The sequence below is a fragment of the Mus musculus genome, chromosome 14 (genome assembly GCF_000001635.26).
Source record: "Mus musculus strain C57BL/6J chromosome 14, GRCm38.p6 C57BL/6J".
In the NCBI taxonomy this organism is placed as follows: domain Eukaryota; kingdom Metazoa; phylum Chordata; class Mammalia; order Rodentia; family Muridae; genus Mus; species Mus musculus.
This window is the reverse complement of record NC_000080.6, coordinates 47,276,872-47,296,307: the sequence shown is the minus strand read 5'-3', so window position 1 is coordinate 47,296,307 and position 19,436 is coordinate 47,276,872. Positions and strand designations below refer to the sequence as shown.

General features: G+C 38.5%; 1 protein-coding gene across 1 annotated transcript; it reads right to left on the bottom strand.

Annotated features, from left to right (window-relative positions):
* Positions 1-205: 205 nt before the first annotated feature.
* Socs4 (suppressor of cytokine signaling 4) lies at positions 206-19,388 on the bottom strand. Its single transcript, NM_080843.3, has 2 exons — positions 19,087-19,388; positions 206-6,791 (listed from the first exon to the last, which is right to left on the bottom strand). The coding sequence occupies exon 2, from the start codon at positions 6,696-6,698 to the stop codon at positions 5,388-5,390; it is 1,311 nt and encodes a 436-aa protein (NP_543119.2). The 5' UTR covers positions 6,699-6,791; positions 19,087-19,388; the 3' UTR covers positions 206-5,387.
* Positions 19,389-19,436: the final 48 nt, after the last annotated feature.

Below are 19,436 nucleotides of genomic sequence, written 5' to 3'. Positions count from 1 at the left end.
TCACTGAAAACCATGTGAAAACCTAGGCACTGTGGCTAGCAGCTGGAACTTCAGCATGCCTACAGCTGGAGGCTGAGAGGCTAAGCCTCAAAGTCAAGCCACAAGACAATTAGCCCTCAAAAAGTTGTCCTTTGGCTTTCGAAAGTGTATCATGGTATGCTCCTGAATTTAACACATGCACACAAATCTTTAAAAACGACAAAGCTTTTGGATTTAATATATTAAGCGAAAATTTATTTAGATCAAAAATTTTAAACCTACAGAAATATTTGTCAAGATTAGAAAGTGAAAAGAAACAGTATGGGTTACACACCATGATTGACAACATAGCTTTGTGAAATCATTAAACTCTGATATTCAAGTGTATATATTTCATACTCGGCTCATACAAATGTATCCAATTCTAGCAAAGCCAGCATAATTTAAATAAACTTTCTTGAGTTTTACATCATGACTCCTAAGTCTGATAGCTTAGATTTGATTTATAACCATGGTAAAATGATCTTTATTTCCTGCAGATGTGATTATCTTTCCAAATAAGGCCAACATCAGTTTACACAGATCTTCTGAAAGGCAGGAGGAAACTCCAATTATCTAATTGTAGGGTTTAAACCATAAACCCAAATTGTTCTATTATCTCCATTATCAGAGCAAGTCAAGAAAGCTTATTACAGACAAGTGAATATGATTTTGTATGCCCCACAAAGGTGCTACTTTAAAAATGTGTCATTCTCAACTAGTACTGAATAGCTACTCAGCAACTATTATTTTCAACTATGATCCAAGGGACACCTTTTACTGAACATTCAGGAGACCAAGACCATTACCTACATTTCACAGGAAATTAAGGCAAAGGAGTATTTAGGATTGAGCAATCCATTCAAAATTACAAAATAGACACACTGTCTTGAAGTTAGTTTTGTCCTAAAGCCTTTTCCACTAGATAGCCATTACTTTACATGTCTTCATCGTCTTCTTTTCTCAAGACAGGATGTAACAATGGCCTGGAACTCACAGAAATCTAGTCCCAAGTGATGGGACTAGAGGCCTGTACCACTACACCTGGCTAAATAGGCTATTTTAAACATTGTTTTGTCTTCAGGATTGTCTTATAATTAAGTATGGACTCTGAAATTTGCTCTGCCAAAATAAAAATATAGTTGCCTACTGGATTGTGACTGTAGTTAAAAATGACAAATACTTTTAATGAAAAGAGGGTAAGAGATCTATCTCAAAGCATCAGATTCACAGGAAAGAAGTACTCTATTATATGGATCTAGAAAACGATCCAAAGTTCAGAGATTGAACGTCGATAATTTGATTTATCTTAATGGCTTTAGCTCATGAATAAGTGATAAAGGCTTATGTGTTTTTCTTATAAAAAGATGAGTCTTATTTGCACATTTGTTCTATGTTTTAAAGGATTCCTAATTACTAAGATATTCTTAATCTTATTTATAATAAGTCAAAACCTTAAGCAAAAGCCATTCTTTGACCAGAGTTAGCCATTAGCTGAAAGTCAGCAAACAATACAGGTTTGCTTACCAAATCAATAAATCTAGCCACAGGCTGACTAAAAGCTTCCTTTAATGTTCCTATCAGATCCCCTTTAAATTAACATATCCCCTCCATTCATTATTTAGACCACTGACACAGTTATATATCAGAAAAATCACATATAACTCTTCATAGAAAAAACACCCAAAGAAACTTTTAAAAATAATCCATTCAGCATATTTTAGCAATCGTAGCATGACTCAAGATGCAGGTCTAACAAAGAGCAGAAGGGTCTGTCCTAAAAAGCCCCAGGAGAAATGGAAAGTCAAGTTCACTTCCTGGTTGTGCTGGAGGCTCCCAGAGCAGCTGGCGTCTGCTCCAGACGAGCTATTAGCAATAAAGTGGTTCCCTCTCGCTGCCTTTTCCCTGAGGCAATGCCTAAATTCTTAATTTTAATATTTTATCTTGATTCTTTTAGCTCCATCCTGTCTCACAAATAAACTCTGCACAGTTCCCCCATACCAACTGCTTTTCTTTCAATTCCTTTTCTTTCTTCCTTCTTTTGTTTTGTTTTGAGACAGGTCTCACTGTGTAGCCCTGGCTGGCCTGAAACTCACTTTGTAGACCAGGTTGGCATCCAACTCTGAGGGACCCGGCTGCCTCTGTGTCCCCAGTGCTGGGATTAAAGCTGTGGGCATCAAGGCCTGCACTAGACAGTCTTTCAACTGGAATTAATACTATTCAAATGTTCCACAATTCAAGTTAAGAGTTTTAACATTTTCATTTAATTGAGACTTCCTTGCATACTTCTTAAATTTTATTTATGCTAATTTAGCATAAATTAGTTGCATTTTAGCTATTTAACTCAAATATATTTTAAACTTTTTATGAGTTACTTTTGAATACTGATGTTCATCACAAGAACACAGTGATAATTTCTCTACATTCCAATCCCTAATTTTTTGTTACTCTCTTCTCTTTCCTTCACACTAAATAATTCTCTTCCCAAGTCTTTATATATCTCTACTTTCCAAATTTCTTTTTATTGTAGTAAGTACCAAAGGAAAGATACAAAGCATTTCAGAGTATACAAGTCGCTCTCTTGTCCTCATTTAATACACATTTCAAAGCTACACATATGGCAGTATTTTGAAAATATTAACAGTTGTTAATACCTAAAAATTGAAAAGAATAAAAAAGCCAGAGAAAATATATCATAAGCAACCAGTCTGAAGTATATTAAAAGCTACTGATTTTGACTTTCATATAAATACTTAGTTTTACCACTATAAAAGACATATTTCACTTTTCTTTATAAAACTACCTTTTAACAGAATATTCATAAGCTAGTCATCCCTTAGATAGTTCTGTACTGATAAAAAGTTACTTTTAAAAGAAAAATGTTAAAAATAATTGTTTCACAGAAACAAAAGGTTTTATCAAATTCTGATATAGAGCTGTAATTATGAGTAGAGTCTTACCACACTATAATTTTTCTTTCAGCAAAGATGGACACTTAGGAAATATCGCACTGGTTAATAAGATGAGCATCTCAGTAACTACAAAAGTGCCACAGCGAGATGAGGTAGTCGGCCTGTCTACTGTCAGGGAGGTCAGCATCAGCTTCAAACACTTAAGTTACCCTGACACTGGTGTTCACAGCCTGAGCCTCAGTACAACTCTAAGAGGTACACCTTGAGTGGCTACCTCTCACAGGGATCACACGATCTTTAGACCGCTGAGAAAAAATTCTAGAAGAGAATGGTAAAAGATTTTTCCCATTTAACTTTGTAATTGTTGAAGAATTTAAAACTGTTAGTTTCTTTGCAGGGTGGGGGGCAGGGATATTGAGATAGGGTCTCACTCTGTAGCCTAGGTTATTCCAGAACTCATGGTGATCCTTCTGCCTCAGTCTCCCAAGTTTTGGGAATACAGGCATGAACTGCTATATTCAGTGAAAGCTATTGCTGAAGCATGTTTTTACATTAACAGATCCTCAAGGCTGGGAAAGGCTACTTTAACATATATGCAACAAGAATAAGGCTTCTTTTTGGAGACAAATTCTCAGCACACAGCTCTGACTGGCTTAAACTTGCAGCAATCCCCATCCCTCTGGTTTTCAAGTGCTAGGATTAGAGGCATGTATCACCATGTCAAAGAGAAACATTTGTTCTAACTCAGAAATGTATGAGTTAATGTTCTTTCAATCAGGCTGAAGCAAATTTCCTTACACAGCTGAACTAACATCAAGAAATACATCATAGAAAGAAAGAAAGAAAGAAAGAAAGAAAGAAAGAAAGAAAGAAAGAAAGAAAGAAAGAAAGAAAGAAAGAGGGAGGGAGGGAGGGAGGGAGGGAGGGAGGAATTATTAGCCATGCATGGTGTCAGATGCCTTTAAGACAGTACTTGGGAGGCAAAGGCAGTAGTATTTCTCAGAGTTTGATGACAGCCTGGTCGACTCAGCAAGCTACAGGATAGCCAGGATTACACAGAGAGACTGTTTAAAAAAAAAAAAACAAACAAAATCCAACCAACTAAACAACCAAACCAATCCAAGCTAAGCAAATAGCAACAACAACAACAAAAACAAAGAAAAAGAGAAAGGAAGGAAGGAAGGAAAGGAAAAAATCTATCCATCCATCACTAGCTGTTCATGGTGGGTTAAACCAGTAATCTGAAATTCAGGCTGAAGGAGCTCAAATTTGAGGTCAGCCTAGGCTACATGGAGAAACACTGTTACACACAGAAAAAGATAAGTAAAATAATTAGTACAATATTTAAAAGAGGCAGATAGCTCCCACAAGGAAAACTGGGCACTCTGTCAAGGTCAGTCACTGAAGAAACAGGGCACCCCTCCACTGTTTGTTACTCTAGGCCTGTGACGTCATGTCATGGAGCTACTGCCACACCACATAAAATTCATGTTAGTTCTGAGGACAGAAATGACTATTTAGGTTGTAAATACCAAAAGCAATGTTAAGCTTCCTAAATATTGAGCCATGTTTTTGTTTTCATCTTTATTTAAGATCAATTTAAAATAATGAGACAGTTTTTTGTTATTGGTGGATCCAGGAGCTGTTTAGAAACTATGTATTTTCCCCTGGGAACTAGAGTTCCCAAAAAAGAGCTAAGTAGGTGCAACAACAGTCTATAAATTAATAGAGAAAACTCTAGTTGCCTTAACAACTCCAAGCTTGTAACCCTGCTATTTTGCTTTGCAAAGCTTCCCGTAAGAAAGGAGCACAGGTTCCATTCGCCTCCACGCTGAGGGGATGTTTATTTGGACTAACTGACGGTCCTGCCAAACTGCAGAACAAATACACCTCTAGGATGCTACATTCTCTTTTCTTATTGGCTAGAATAACTAACAAACAAACTTGGTTTAGTTAATATTTAAAATGAAAATACATTAAGTTTCATTTTAAATCATTTTGTTGTTTAACACTCCTATTGGCAAATTACAAAAGTCAATTACATTATAATGGATTGATTACAACACTCTTTACTGAAAATCTTCAAGATGAAAAGAGAATAGGTAACTATTCGGTCATACAAGAATACTGATAGCATAGATTAGCAAAATATTTCACACATAGGAAAGAACAAAAGATTATTTAAAAAATACAGAATATTCAAATGTATATGCAATGCCTTGAAATTGTAAATATGCCTGGACCATATGTAAATTTATATGGTAAAAACAAAACCAAACACCTGCTTAAAAATATATAACAAGTGTATCATAAAAAAAATAAATTGATCTGGAATTAAAACTTAGGGCACAGTTTTATTTGATTCAACTGCCTTTGTACAAAAATTCAAAGAGGCATAAGAAAAATAAAATATTAAATGAAAATATGTATGCAGGTCGACATTCTAACCTCTCCGCATCACTGCTGCTCTGGCACATCAATCCTGAGTAACCTAACTTTTGATTTATAATGGTATTCCTTCAGATACAATTTCATAGGCGAAGGAATGGGAAGGGCATCGATGCCATCGTAAGTCGTACAATTACAAATAACCGTTCTGCAAATATGCTGCAAGGAAAAGGGGAACGTCCGGATTAAGGGAGTGGACAAGAGCGGCTCAAAGAACATACAGGCACTGGGGTCCTTATAGTGTTCCAGGAGCCCAGTAATATCAGGAGAATGGAAGACACAAGGATCATGGGCATCAAAGCTAAAGTTATGATTCCACTGCTCAATTCTAGCATGAAGAGAACGACTGTAGCGTCTAAAACTAACAGAGAATAAATAATCTTCCTGCGCTGAATCTCGAAGTAAAAAGGTGCCCTCTGGCTTTCCTTCCAGCAGAGCTTCGGCTGCATATTTGTCCATGACACCCCAGTAGCACGGATTGTTACTGATCTGAAGGAGGTCTGGAACAAGGCAGTGGACGTAGTCGATCTGGGTGTGGAACTTAGGAGGTGCCTCCAACTGCAGGATCTCCTCTTCCATTTCCCACCTGGGCTTATTCCTTTTTCTGGAGCTTGTGCACAGCGTTATAATTTCATCCTCTGAATCCATGTCACTGTCTTCTATGCTGTTGTTTGTGACCAAGTTCATCATAGAACCAGTTATGTGACCACCTGTACACGAAGCACTGTTGGCAGTTATGACACAAGGCTGGCCATTGGTATGTGAGAAACAGGGTATGTCATCTTCTGTGTTTCTTCGTTTCAGCTGAGCATCTCTCAGTTTCCTCTCAGACAGGTCTGCACTCACCCATTCATCTGAGTTGGGACTCATAGGAACAGTGTGTCGTTTAATAAAATGCCACCTAAAGGCTAAATCTGAGCGAGGTGGGAAAGGGCACTTATCTAACATGAGTTCACTGATATGAATCTTTCTTTTAGATGGAAGCCCTGGAGAGTGTCGGCCACTACAATTCTTTATTGGAAAACACTGCCCCACCGCATCTTGCAGTTTCTGTTTAAGGGATCGGCCTAAAAATCTATGCCCACAGGAATGATCTAAGTCCAACTCAATGGACGAACAGCTAAGCTGCCTTTCTTGGCTTCTTAGAGGAATTTCAACATTCTCAACAGTACCTATGGCTTCAGATTCAGAACAACTCTCACTCTTTTTGGACCAAGACAACTTCTTTCCACTCCACACATAACCATCCTTCCTGTCAGCACTTCGACTCCGACTTGTTTTAGGCCGTACATCTACATTTTTACTATTGTTTTCAGCCATTTTAAACAAATTCTTTACAATTTCCAGTGTTATAAATATTGTGTTTTCAGCTTTTCTAAGAGGAAGTTTCTTCTGGGCACTTTCTGGACGGATCTAAGAAAAAGAAAAAAGGAAGTCATTAGCAACCTGCTCACCTATGCTAGATTGTACATTAAGCCTTACCTGGACACAAGATGAAAAGCCTAATTGGTACATGCAAGAGTATTGGCCACGCTGTAAGGCAGCCCCAGGTGTCTTGTTCCCACTTTAATGTACTGCTTTAGCGTATTGGGACAATACTGGCTAGTACCATGGAGGCAGGATAATGGATTTCTTTGTCATAGCTAATTCTCAGTATGTGTCCTCTCTTAATACAAGCTTGGATAAAGCTAATTCCTAACTTTGCAGTATACCTTATGCCTATTTCTCCTTCCCTTATTTTTCTCTTATTGGTTTCCTGAGACAGCATCTTGCAATGTAGCCTTGGCCAACCTGGAAATCTCTGCGGCTCAGGCTGGCCTTAAACTTGCAACATTTCTCTTGACCCCAACTCTGTGCTATAATTGCAGGCAAATGTCATTTTCTCCAACTTTCACTTTATTTTTCTTATTTCACAACAGGCCAGTGAATTCTTTATAATTAGAAATAGTTACGAGCTAGTGGTTGAGAACTAATAACCAGTATTGTTTCTTCTCTTGTTTCCATTTCTACTGATTCAAACAAGAACAATTTTAAGTTGTAAAGTTTTTAGAATTTAAGTAAATAATTACCACTAAGCAATGGGAATGCCAAGTAAATATTCTTAAATGAGTTTTGCCAATTAATTTCAGTAAGTGGTTAATTACATCATTATCAATCTATGTAGCTTTTAGAAGTATTTTACTCATATAATACTCTTACATTCTTGATCACTTGAAAATAAGTAGGTAAATTTCTACAGAGCATTCCTTGGCTACACATACTAGAATTTATAATGAATTTACAGAACTATTTCTAAAAGTTTTTTAGTCATTTTTAAATTCTATTTGTGTAGCAGTGTGTTTATGCGCGTGCATGCAGGTGCCTGAGTAGGTTAGAGGCATCAGGTCCCCTGAAACTGTAGCTATAGGCAGTTGTGAGCCTGCGGGGTGTGTGCTAGAAACCAAACCTAGGTCCTCTGGAAGAGCAGTACATCTCTTAGCTTCTGAGCCAGCTCTCCAGCCTCCCTTTATTTTTAAGTGAAGCAAGAGTTAAGCTAGTAATTGAGAGTCACAGTCCTATTACTCCAAATATTTTGCAAATGAAAGCTGAATTTTGTATCTAAGAAAAATCAGTCACTTGATATGCTAATTATGATTATGTTTCTTAATTTTAGAACATTAAAAATCTCAACAGCCAAGTAATGTGGTTAAAGACTAAGGCATTTTCAAAGCAGTACATTTTAAAATAAACTCCTAATTTTACCTAACATTTCAAGTAACACCATCACTTAGTACTGCCATTATATTCAACAGTATTTTCTTCCCCTTAGAACAGAGGGACATACATGTGGTTTTATAGTCAAGGAGCCTGCTAAATAGTACATCATTCTAAAAAGCTATAATTCTAGAAATGAAGATAGTTTGAAGATCCCTAATATAAATTCTCAAATACTTTTAAAGTGTTGCATGTTGTCACCAGTGGAAGATGGCTGCAGGCAAAACATAGGCACATTAAAAATTCTGTGTGAAATTATATCATGTTATATATATAAGGTATATATAAAACATGAATGAATTTCTTAAACTTGGGCTCATTCACAAGACATCTCATTACATATGTGTAAAAATTCTAAAATCTGAGAAAACAAAATTTAAAACACTTCTGGTCCCAAGGGAGACTGAACTTATGCTGAACTCTGGAAGGCACTGGAAAGGACTTCTGATAAAATGGTTCTCAAAAACATTGCAAAGCCAACGGTGAGTTTCTTTAAAGGAAAACTAGTCAAAGCATCAACAGGAGGAGAGGACAAAATAAAATTTCATATTTATCAACAATTTTACTTTATAATAGAATGTTCTCTAAAAGTGGAATGTAAAGTCTAAATCAAGAAGAACCACCGGGCGGTGGTGGTGCACGTCTTTAATCCCAGCACTTGGGAAGCAGAGGCAGGCGGGTTTCTGAGTTCGAGACCAGCCTGGTCTACAGAGTGAGTTCCAGGACAGCCAGGGCTACACAGAGAAACCCTGTCTCGAACCCCCCCCCCCAAAAAAAAAAAAAAAAAAAAAAGACATGCAACCAGGAAAGGAGGAATTCTGAGGAGCAGATAGAAGGAAGTCTCTTGATAGGGGCGAGCTGAGGTCCAAACTGCTAGAATGCAGCCAGCCAATAGACACAAGACACACAAACAGGTCAGAGATCTTGGTGGGAAACAGATCAATGTTTGGGAAGGTCACCAAAAGAATGTTAGAGCAAGATTAGACAACAACTCTGGGGAGTCACGCTCACGGTCTGGGGGTTGGAGTCAGGGCTTGGATCTTGGAAGGGACGCTCTCTACAATGGAATTACACCCCTAGCCCTTTGTTTGCTATGCAGCCCAGGTGGTATCCACTTCTTAATCCCCCTGCTTCTCAAATGCTAAAATTACAGCATGTCAGACTAGAGATCCTAACTTTATAAAGCGATTTTTGTTGTATCAATGTATGGTTCAGAGTATCATGCAACTCTTACAGTTTTCAATGTACAACATTTACCTTGAAATTTTTGTTTCCTAGAAATTAAAATATAAGAAATTGGTTATCTGGAAATTTGCCTGATGCTACCCTTGAGAGAAAAGTAGGAGTCCCAAAATGCAGAAGAGCAGGCCAGTCTGCTTCATGTCTTACTCTGTACTGCTACTGTCTGTATGACCAGGGAATGGATTTTTGGATTGTAGTATTTGAAGTAAAAGAATCTTTAAACTATGGCAAGTGGTTTAATTTAATTTTTCACTGAACTAACAAGTGACTCTCCAAAGCTACTAAGCAGACAGAGTTTTAATAGTTTATATAGTGCATACCATAGGTAACCTCTTAACAACTACTAGAAAAGCCCTTTGCTGCTGAAGATCCTAACAGAAAGACAGTTGGGATGTCCAGGTCACGCTGCAAAATGTATTCAGAATGCCCTCCACTGTGTGGAAAGAGAAACCAGTCATCATGTGAGCTGCACATGGAGGCACAAATGTACTCCCAGTATCTGGGAGGTAGAGACAGGAGGATCAGGAGTAGAAGCTTATCTTTGGGTACAGAATAAGTCTGAAGTCAGCCAGGGTTATATAAGGCTCTACCTCAAACACCCAAAGCAAACAATGTATCATGTTGAAACAATAACAAAAATTTTTCTAATATCTTTCACAAGTCTCTTTAGACTTGTGGGTGTTTGGGTTTAAACCTAGGTTTTACACATGCTCTTTTAATGAGGCACATCCCTAGCATCCCAAATTCATTTAAAAGTATTTATACTTGAGACTCTCTCACTATATAGCTCTGGCTAGTGTGGAGTTCATTATATAGACCAAGTTAGCCCTGAATTCATAGAGATCTGCTGCCTCCCAAGTGTTGGAATTAAAGTTGTGCATTACCATACTTAGCTCCAAACTCTTAAAAACATAAAAACTCAATCATACTGTTCTCAATAACATGGTTCCTGTGGTGGTTTGACTAAAAATGCCCCCAGGAACTCATATATTTGCTGTCAGTAGAGAATGGCATTATTTAAAAAAAAAAAAAAATTAGGAGGTGTCTTTGAGTTTATATTCCTGCACAAACATCATGACCAAGAAAAGTTGGGGAGGAAAGGGTTTATTCAGCTTACACTTCCACATTGCTGTTCATCACCAAAGGAAGTCAGGACTGGAACTCAAGCAGGTCAGGAAGCAGGAGCTGATGCAGAGGCCATGGAGGGATGTTCTTTACTGGCTTGCTTCCCCTGGCTTGCTCAGCTCGATTTCTTATAGAACCCAAGACTACCAGCCCAGGGATGGCAGCACCCGCAATGGGCCCTTCCACCTTGATCATAATTGAGAAAATGCCCCACAACTGGATCTCATGGAGGCATTTTCTCAAGGGGAGGCTCCTTTCTCTGTGATAACTCCAGCTTGTGTCAAGTTGACACAAAAGCAGCCAGTACAGGAGGTGTGGTCTTGTTAGAGGAAGTGTGTCTCTAGGGGTAGGCTTTGAGGGTTCAAAAGTCCAAGCCAGGTCCCAGTGGACTTCCTCTCTTCCTGCCAATGGATCCAGGTGTAGAGCTCTCAGCTATTTTCCAGCACCTTGTCTGCCTGCATGCTGCCATGTTCCCTACCATGATAATAATGAACTAAACCTCCGAAACTGTAAGCCAGCCAATTAAAAGCTTTCTTTCATAAGAGTTGCTATGGGCATGGTGTCTTTTCACAGCAATAGAACACTGATCAACACAGCTACAAATAGCCAGTCATTCATTTTTCTCAAAGTTTCGTCTATTGTCCTGATCATTGCTTCTTACCAGGCTGCTGGTTAGAACCCAAGGCTTCATGCATGTTGGATAAGTGCTCTACCCCAAGCAAATTCTTGGTATTTAGATCAAACTTTGTATATAGGAAGGAGAGATAGACAACAAATGGGAGACTTTATCACCAATTTTGTGCAGTAAAAAAAAAAAGAAAAAAAGAAAAAAATTCACAGCAGGATTTGGAGACGTTAACTGGAGATAGTTAACAGCTGTAGAGAAACTCCCCCTCCTCCTCTTTTGTTTTTTTTTTTTTTTGTTTTTTTTTTAAAGAAGAGAAAAGAATCATTTGGGAGAAGTGGCTTTAGATCCTGACTCAATATTAATTTTTTATGAAGGGAGCCATGTTATACATAGCTCTGGGGAATCAACAATGACATTTAAAAAGAAAGCCATTATTTCTTAATGAGCAAGAGGCAAATGTTTAAAAAGCAAGTTTACGTAAGCGCCACTTCAAGAAAGCAAGTTTCCACATTCAACTGGAATGACAGTGATGAGAAAAAAGTGTCCACCTGCTAAATTCACTAACAAAAGGTTTAACTAATATTTTTATTGAGTAAGGCTAGGGAGGTAATTTTAATTCAAGAGTTTTACAGAAAATAAAAGTTAATAATGAAAGGGTTAAACATCTGGAAAACTAATTTGTATTTTCTATATTGCAGGATGATCGAGAATGCTTTATTTGTTATATAAATTATTCATTGAACTACTTATGCCTACAATGCTGATATACACTTAAGACTAGAATTCTAATTTCCAGTACTAACCTAAAATAAATTTGATGATCTAAAGAGTAATTCAACATAATAAATAATTCATACATTATTATTGTGATAGAGATTCGGTCTTGTGACCTTTCCAAAAAATGTGTGACTCCATGTTTACCTGCAACCACCTGCCCAAACTGCACCAAAACATTCTGATTATAGCTTGATATTTAAGTTAAATGACAAATAAACATTTGGGCTTCACTAAGGGAATTTGCTGGATAGCAGACTACAGAGGAACTCCTTGGAATATTACATCGAAAATAAAAAATAAAAACAGGTTGTACAGGAAGAAAAAATTTGAGATGACAAAAAAGGGGCACTTTTCATTTTCTAGTTTTGTTCCCTAGCAAATTATTTTTTTTTTAATTTTCTAGCAAAAAAAAAAGTTTCTACTAAGCACTTAACAGTATATTCGTTAAAGAGTTAGCTAGGGCTCTCTAGGATGAACTGGATGATAATTAAAAAAACCAAAAAAACCAAGAAGGAAAACCGCAAACACAACATAAAATCCAGTCCTCTCCTCGCCCTCCCTCCACTTCTTCCACTGTCTTTTCCAAGCAGAGCTTGGAGCGATTCCACAATCGCTCTAAAAGTCTGTGTAGGAGGAAGTTTCAGTGCTTTATCATCCTGCACGGTGACAACTGTTAACAGCAAAGTATATTTAAAAATATGCTGAGATAAACTTTAATTTTCTTACTACAAAAAAGTTACGTTAAGTTTTGAATGAACCACTATGTATATACTCATGAAAATTACATGTATTCCATAAATATATAAAATTAGTATTTGTCAGAATAAAATAATTTGACACAAATACTTATTCTGGAAAAAAGGGTGGTGGTCTTCTTGTTAAATAAGTTTGAGAAAGCCCTCTGAAAGACTACTATGCACATTAACAAAGCTTTTCAGTGGCCCTTCAGTAAAGAAATCTGCTTAAGGCACAGATTCCTGTATTTACCAAAAACACCTTTTATAGAATAGAAATTTGAAAGCATTAAAATGAATGGACATTCCATGAACTTATGAACTAAAGATAAAATCATTTATCAAGTGACGTCAGCTCGCCTAGAATAAAGGTCAGGCAGACACTGATGGCTGGAAGTACACCTGATCTAGGTAAGCCCAGGGAGTAAGTGGTTCAGACCCGGGCTCTCCTGGGTTTGTGTTACCCTACCTCCCCCTTCTAATAATGCACTTAGCAGCCTAGCCCTTTCCGCAGGTACTATGAGCATACCTTTCTCTGAACAATGCACCAAGCAATCTGCTAGCAACACAGGACCCCAACCTGCATCAACCTATACCTACATCCTTTTCCAATCAGCGATCAGTGACGCAGGCTCCTCTTCCCATAAGGACTACAGAACAGTTTCTATTCAGATTTGCAGTACATCCTGGTTCTGATTCAGTGTAAACTGACTTTAGCTATTAGTGTAATAAAGCAAAACTGTGTCAATTTCATTTTTAGAGAATCTCCTATTTACTCTCTGTGTCTATGCATACTTGGGTGTGCATTTTATTAAGATCAGATGCACTATGGAAAGAAACAACAGTAGAAAAACGATTTATGAACTAATCTATCAACCAAACAGGAAATCACCCACCATAGCTGTTAGAACAAATTTCTTTCTGCTGAGCACACAGAAGGGAGCCCTAGGCGGTGGCTGGGGCTGAGGAGGGCCTTGGCTCATGAGATCCCTGCTCTCTAACAGTACACTAGGATCTTCCCTACAGCTTTGTTTAAGCTGTTTCCTTGCTACTTTCTCAAATCTGTGTGAGCTTTGATTTCAAATTCCTGAATAAGAATCTGGAAACACTCAAGCCTGGCCCCCAGCCCTAACTACCAGCAAAACCCGGCCTCCTCAAAGGAAGAGCAACAGAATCTTAGGAAACAGAATATTTAAGGTATGCTATTAAAACACTTTATGGAACAAATTGGATACATGTATCTTCCTCCTGATTTATAATTTTGTTGTTGTTGTTGTTGTTTTTCGAGACAGGGTTTCTCTGTATAGTCCTGGCTGTCCTGGAACTCACTCTGCAGACCAGGCTGGCCTCGAACTCGGAAATCTGCTTGCCTCTGCCTCCTAAGTGCTGGGATTAAAGGCGTGTGCTACCATGTCCGGCCCCTAACTTATAATTTTTTAATTACAAGATAGTATAGAGTATTCAAATAAATTTATGAAAGGGGGTACAAAAAAGAAAGGGGGTACAGATCACTTATAGAGAACTGATTTAGCATGCATGAGGCTCTAAGTTCAATCCCCAACACTGCAAAAACACCAAAAAGTAAGTATAAATCTAACTTAACCCAATTTTCTCATTTGTAAAATCAGGACACAGTTTTACACAGTATGAAAACAACATTGAGATTAATAAAAAATATTACTGAGGACTTTTCTAAAAATGAGATAAACAAGGCAGAGGCAGGCAGATTTCTGAGTTCGAGGCCAGCCTGGTCTACAAAGTGAGTTCCAGGACAGCCAGGGCTACACAGAGAAACCCTGTCTTGAAAAAACCAAAACAAAAACAAACAAAAAAAAAAAAAAAAAAAAAAAAAGAAGAAAAGAAAAAAGAGACACCAATGGCTATATGTATTTAAGGCTAGAAACTGCACAAAAATATACAGTGAAAATCTGGACATGTAACAGGCAAGGCTGTACACGCCTGAAATCCTAGCACCTGGAGGTGGATGCAGGGCTCAGGAGCCCAAGGTCAGCTGCACTACATGGGAGCCTGATTCAACAAAACGAGTAATAAAATAAAAAACGATCTGAAGTTGAAAGCTCCAGTATTTCTAAGTACCATAAAGCACAAAGCACATTACATTTTAGTTAAATGTGTTCCTTTAAACAAGCTTGATTTTTTTGTTTGTTTGCTTGTTTTAAGACGTATGTGTCTGTGACTGAGTACAGTTATGTGTGTGTACCACATGTGTGCAGGTACTCCTAGAAGCCAGAAGAGGGTTTCACATCTTCTGGAATAGTGAGTCATCAGATGTGGGTCTTGGGACTTGAACCCTGGTCTTCTAAAAGAACAGCAAGTGCTCTTAGCTATTGAGCCATCTCTCCAGCTTCAAAGCTTTAAAGTTTAGGATTCCTTAAAAATATTGAGTGAAAAATAAATTTTTAGTGATAAAAAATCTTATAATTTCTTTTAAAAAATGTATTTCATTTTCTTTTGTGTGTATGGATGTTTAGCTTGCATACCTTGTCCTGGGAATTGAACCCAAGTCCTCTAGAAGAGCAGTCAGTATTCTTAACTTCTGAGCCATCTCTCTGGCCTGCTTCCTAATTTATAGTCCTTTAAGCTAACTTAATCAAGATTTAACAAAAATACTAGACAAGTGTTTGTTTGTTTGTTTGTTTGTTTGTTTGTGAGGAGTTGGCAAAGTCTCTTTACATAGTCCTTGACTGTACTGGAACTATGTAGACCCAGCTGGCCTCGAACTCAAAGATCAAAGAGAGCCACCTGGATCTGCCTCCTGAGTGCTGGAATTAAAGGTGTGGCCACCATACTAGGCTTTTTTTTTTTTTTTTAAATACAAATAAAAAAGCTATAGATTATTCTTTTTTTACTAGTTTATAATAACTACATATGATTACATTTAAGGTAGGTAACACATTTCCCCCAAATACTAGTAAAACATGAATCTAGATTTAAATTTTTTAAAGTTTCTGAGTTTTAGATTTCCACCTATAACACCCTGAATATTGCCAGGTGTGGTGGGGAATGTTTTTAATTATAGCACTTGGGAAGGATGGGGAGGCTGAGCTCTGAGTCCAAGGCCAGCCTAGTCTACCTAGTTGAGTTCTGGCCAGCCTGGGCAACAAAGTGAGACTGTTTCAACAAGACAACAACAGCAAAACCACTAAAAGGCACCAGGGTTCAATCATGACTACTATTTTGCTAAATGGACATAGTGTGCCTTCTCAAGTCTTACCTCTATACCAATAGATAAGTACATCTCTCAGAACTCATCAGAGAAGTTTCTTTGTACAGTGGATGGTGGTTAACAAACACTTTCCATTCGTCAAAGTATAAAGACTAATGTCAATGCAGTGTTCAGCCACCAATGGGGCATTCAAATCACATGCACCGCAAACTAAGGGACCACTGTGGAAGGTAAAGAGAAACATCTTTTTTGTTTTGTTTTGTTTTTTGTTTTCCAAGACAGGGTTTCTCTGTGTAGCCCTGGCTGTCCTGGAACTCACTCTGTAGACCAGGCTGGCCTCGAACTCAGATATCTGCCTGCCTCTGCCTCCCAAGTGCTGGGACTAAAGGCATGTACCACCACACCTGTCTTAAGAGCCAGAGACTGGGGAGAACTGGAGTGAAACTGTCCTTCAGACACAAGAGGACCATCAAATGCATGAACTCAGCTGCTGTGCCTACCTGCACAAGATCAAGCCAGTTAACACTCTACAATGGAGTGGAGAGGTACTTCTGAGAAACTTCTGACAGGTGATACTTCTAGGGGAGGAAGAGTCGGATTTCTGACTGAGGCAACCGTGTTCCAGTGGATGGCCCTATATTCCTCAGTAGACTGGCAACACAAATTGGACAGTGGTAGCTTACTAAGCAGAGTAGTGGGCCTGGGGAGAATTAAGGGGTACAGTGACATGATGATGAGTATGATCAAAATGCAATGTATTAAAACTTGATAATCTCTGTCTTGCTATGCTCAAAGTCAATCTAGTGCTGACAATGTAATCAAATGAGCAAACACCAGCTGTGCTCACCTGGAGGAACTAGGTGGCTAAGAGCAGAGGGACTTTTACTATATCTCCTTCATACCTTACTGGGTTTATACAAGTATTATTTACTCCCAGAATAAATATGCTATTCACATTCACTCCTAATTCATTCACAGAGAGATAAAAAAAAAATGTTATCTTTCTCAATACTTGGTTCTCCTTAGCTATTGTTACACCCTTTTCCAGCCTCATCTTCCATAATAAAAACGATTTTTATACCAAGGAAATATTCTATTAAAAAGACATTTTAGGGGCTGGACTGGAGAGATGGTTCAGTAGCTACAAATACTTGCTGTGCTTGCAAAGGACCCAAATTCAGCTTCCAGAACCCACATTTTGCAGCCCACAATTGCGGGATTTAATGCCCTCTTCTGGCCTCAGAAGGCACTGCACTCACCCCTACCATACACATTTTTATAATTAAAAATAAAATAATAAAAAAACAAAACAAAAACAAACCCTCTTCTGTAGGCAAAACTGTTATAGTCTCTTAGATAACTGTGTAGGATCATATAACATTATTTATATGTAATATCTATCTTTGACAGAATGGTAATATATCTATGTTTTCTCAACCTATTATCCTTGAGACCAACACTATTTTGTGAACTTCAAGGTATTAAAATGGTCACACAGTGCAAACTAAACTTCAGTGAAATTGAATCTCTGATCTTGGTATTATTTTTAGTTAACTCATTCAGATACCCACACCAATGAGATATGCACTGGTAATAAATAATTCATTTGGGAAATTTTGGTACCCATATGAGAATTACAAGCACACTGATTTTTTCAAATGTTACGTTATTATATATAAACTGACAATTTTGCAAATGCAGTACTTTAGTTATACAAATTCCATTACTTTATTAGCCTGTACATACTACTTAAAATCTATTGCCCAGAACATGCTCATAAACTTGATGAAGGCAGCAGTCACAGTTTTGGATGCATTTAGCATTTGAAGGTTTTATAGGCTAACCCCACTTTAAGCAAAACTACTATATACCTTAGTGCCTAACTAGTAACATGAGGCCTTAATAGTTTTAGACTTCCACGAGTATCTTCTATGTACTTCAATAATTTGGTGGAACTAAGTATCACCTCTACTTTAGAGGTGAGAAATCTGACAATCAGGAAAATAAAGACACACACTCACACTCAAGGTCATACAACAGGTTAGAGTTAAAATTAAAAACGAAACTGTTTAATCATCAGGCTTAAGCTTATTCATACCTGGGAAATCAGCAAAGGAAATATTATCTTAACCTGTCAATACTGACTTGGTTGTTAGGGCAGAGAGAGCGGGCAGGTGTGCTGACATCATTCATAGTTCTAAAATCAAATGGTATCACAGGCACTGTCTAAAGTATTTACATCAATAACTCTTGTTCCCACTTGCAAGTTTCTGAATGGTGAGCTCTGAAAAGCATTACTCTGAAATCCCATTACAATATATTCAATATATAGATGAGTATCATCAGCTCAACTTGAACCTCACACTGTACCTACTCATTTTTATTGTCCAGGTACTGGGCAAAAGAATTATAAATTGGCCTGTCTAAAAACAATAATTTCAAAATAAAAGTAAGTTACTCAAAAGTCATTGTCTCAGGTGCCTTTATTCTTGTGGGAAATTAACAATAGGGTTTTGTTTTGTTTTTTAAAAAAGAATCTCAGATTCTACTTGAGCCAACTACTCTTCCTTTTTATTCATATACAAATCTGAGTGTCTTTTTGGAACCCAGGTTCTTAGAAATGCCTTACAAAATGCCACCATAGCAAGAATACCACGGTTTGAGTAATAACTAAGCTTGCAATTTTTTTAATAAGTTATCTAGATCTACCTCTGTAGAGTTTTCCGGTAATAAAAATAAGTCTGACTGAAACTGTACAGTGGGTACCACAAAAACGCCGTCAAAGCCCCAATTATCACCGAAAATCATAATTTTCAACAGACCAATTTATTAATATGGAGAACGTGAAGAAACAAGAAAAGCATAAACTTAACGGGCCAAGACCTGACTTAGTAGAGGATGTGTTATCGACTGCCACGATGAACAGAAACCTGTAACAATACAAATTAGACCTCTCCTTTTAGATCTAAAAGCAGTTTGGTAAACTTTGGTCGGAACTAAATAGAAAACCCAAGTTAACTCTCTTTAGCATTATTTAGCTAGAGTCGCAAGAAACAAGAATCAGTCCATCCTTTATTACCACAGAAATGACAAAGTTGAGGGCACGAAGGGCGTGAAGAATAAAGGCTTGCCAAGGTCTGTCCCTAACCCGGTCCCGAGGAGCTCGATCGGTTCAAGGAGGCGACTACGGTGGCTCGGGAGGAGATCCTGAAAGGGCAGGCGTCAAACCCCAGCCCTCGCCGCCACCCTTCCCCCTCTCACCTCTCCGAGCTCAGCTCAAGCGGAGCTGTCCGAGCGCCTGCCGCCATCACCACCGCCATCACCCGGCGCTCGCTCAAGCGCGGAAGAGAGGCCCGGCCACTCCCGCTCCTCGTGCGGCTCCCGCCAGGCGGAGGCCTGGCTGTCAGCCCCCGCCCCGGCTCCACGGTCAGCCCAGAGTCAGACTTGCCGCTGCCTCCGCCTGCTCTCCAGGGACCGCCGCCACTTCCGGGTTCGGCTCCCACCTTTTCTTTCAGAGCGGCCCCAGCCACCAGCTCTCGGCTTCGAGGCGGCGCGCTTCTGACGCCACCACCCGGCGACCTCGGGCCGGACCTGGGCTGGGCGGCGGCGGG

Coding starts and splice junctions, on each gene's coding strand:
- Socs4 (NM_080843.3), bottom strand. CDS start 6,698: ATGGCTGAAAACAATAGTAAAAATGTAGATGTACGGCCTAAAACAAGT.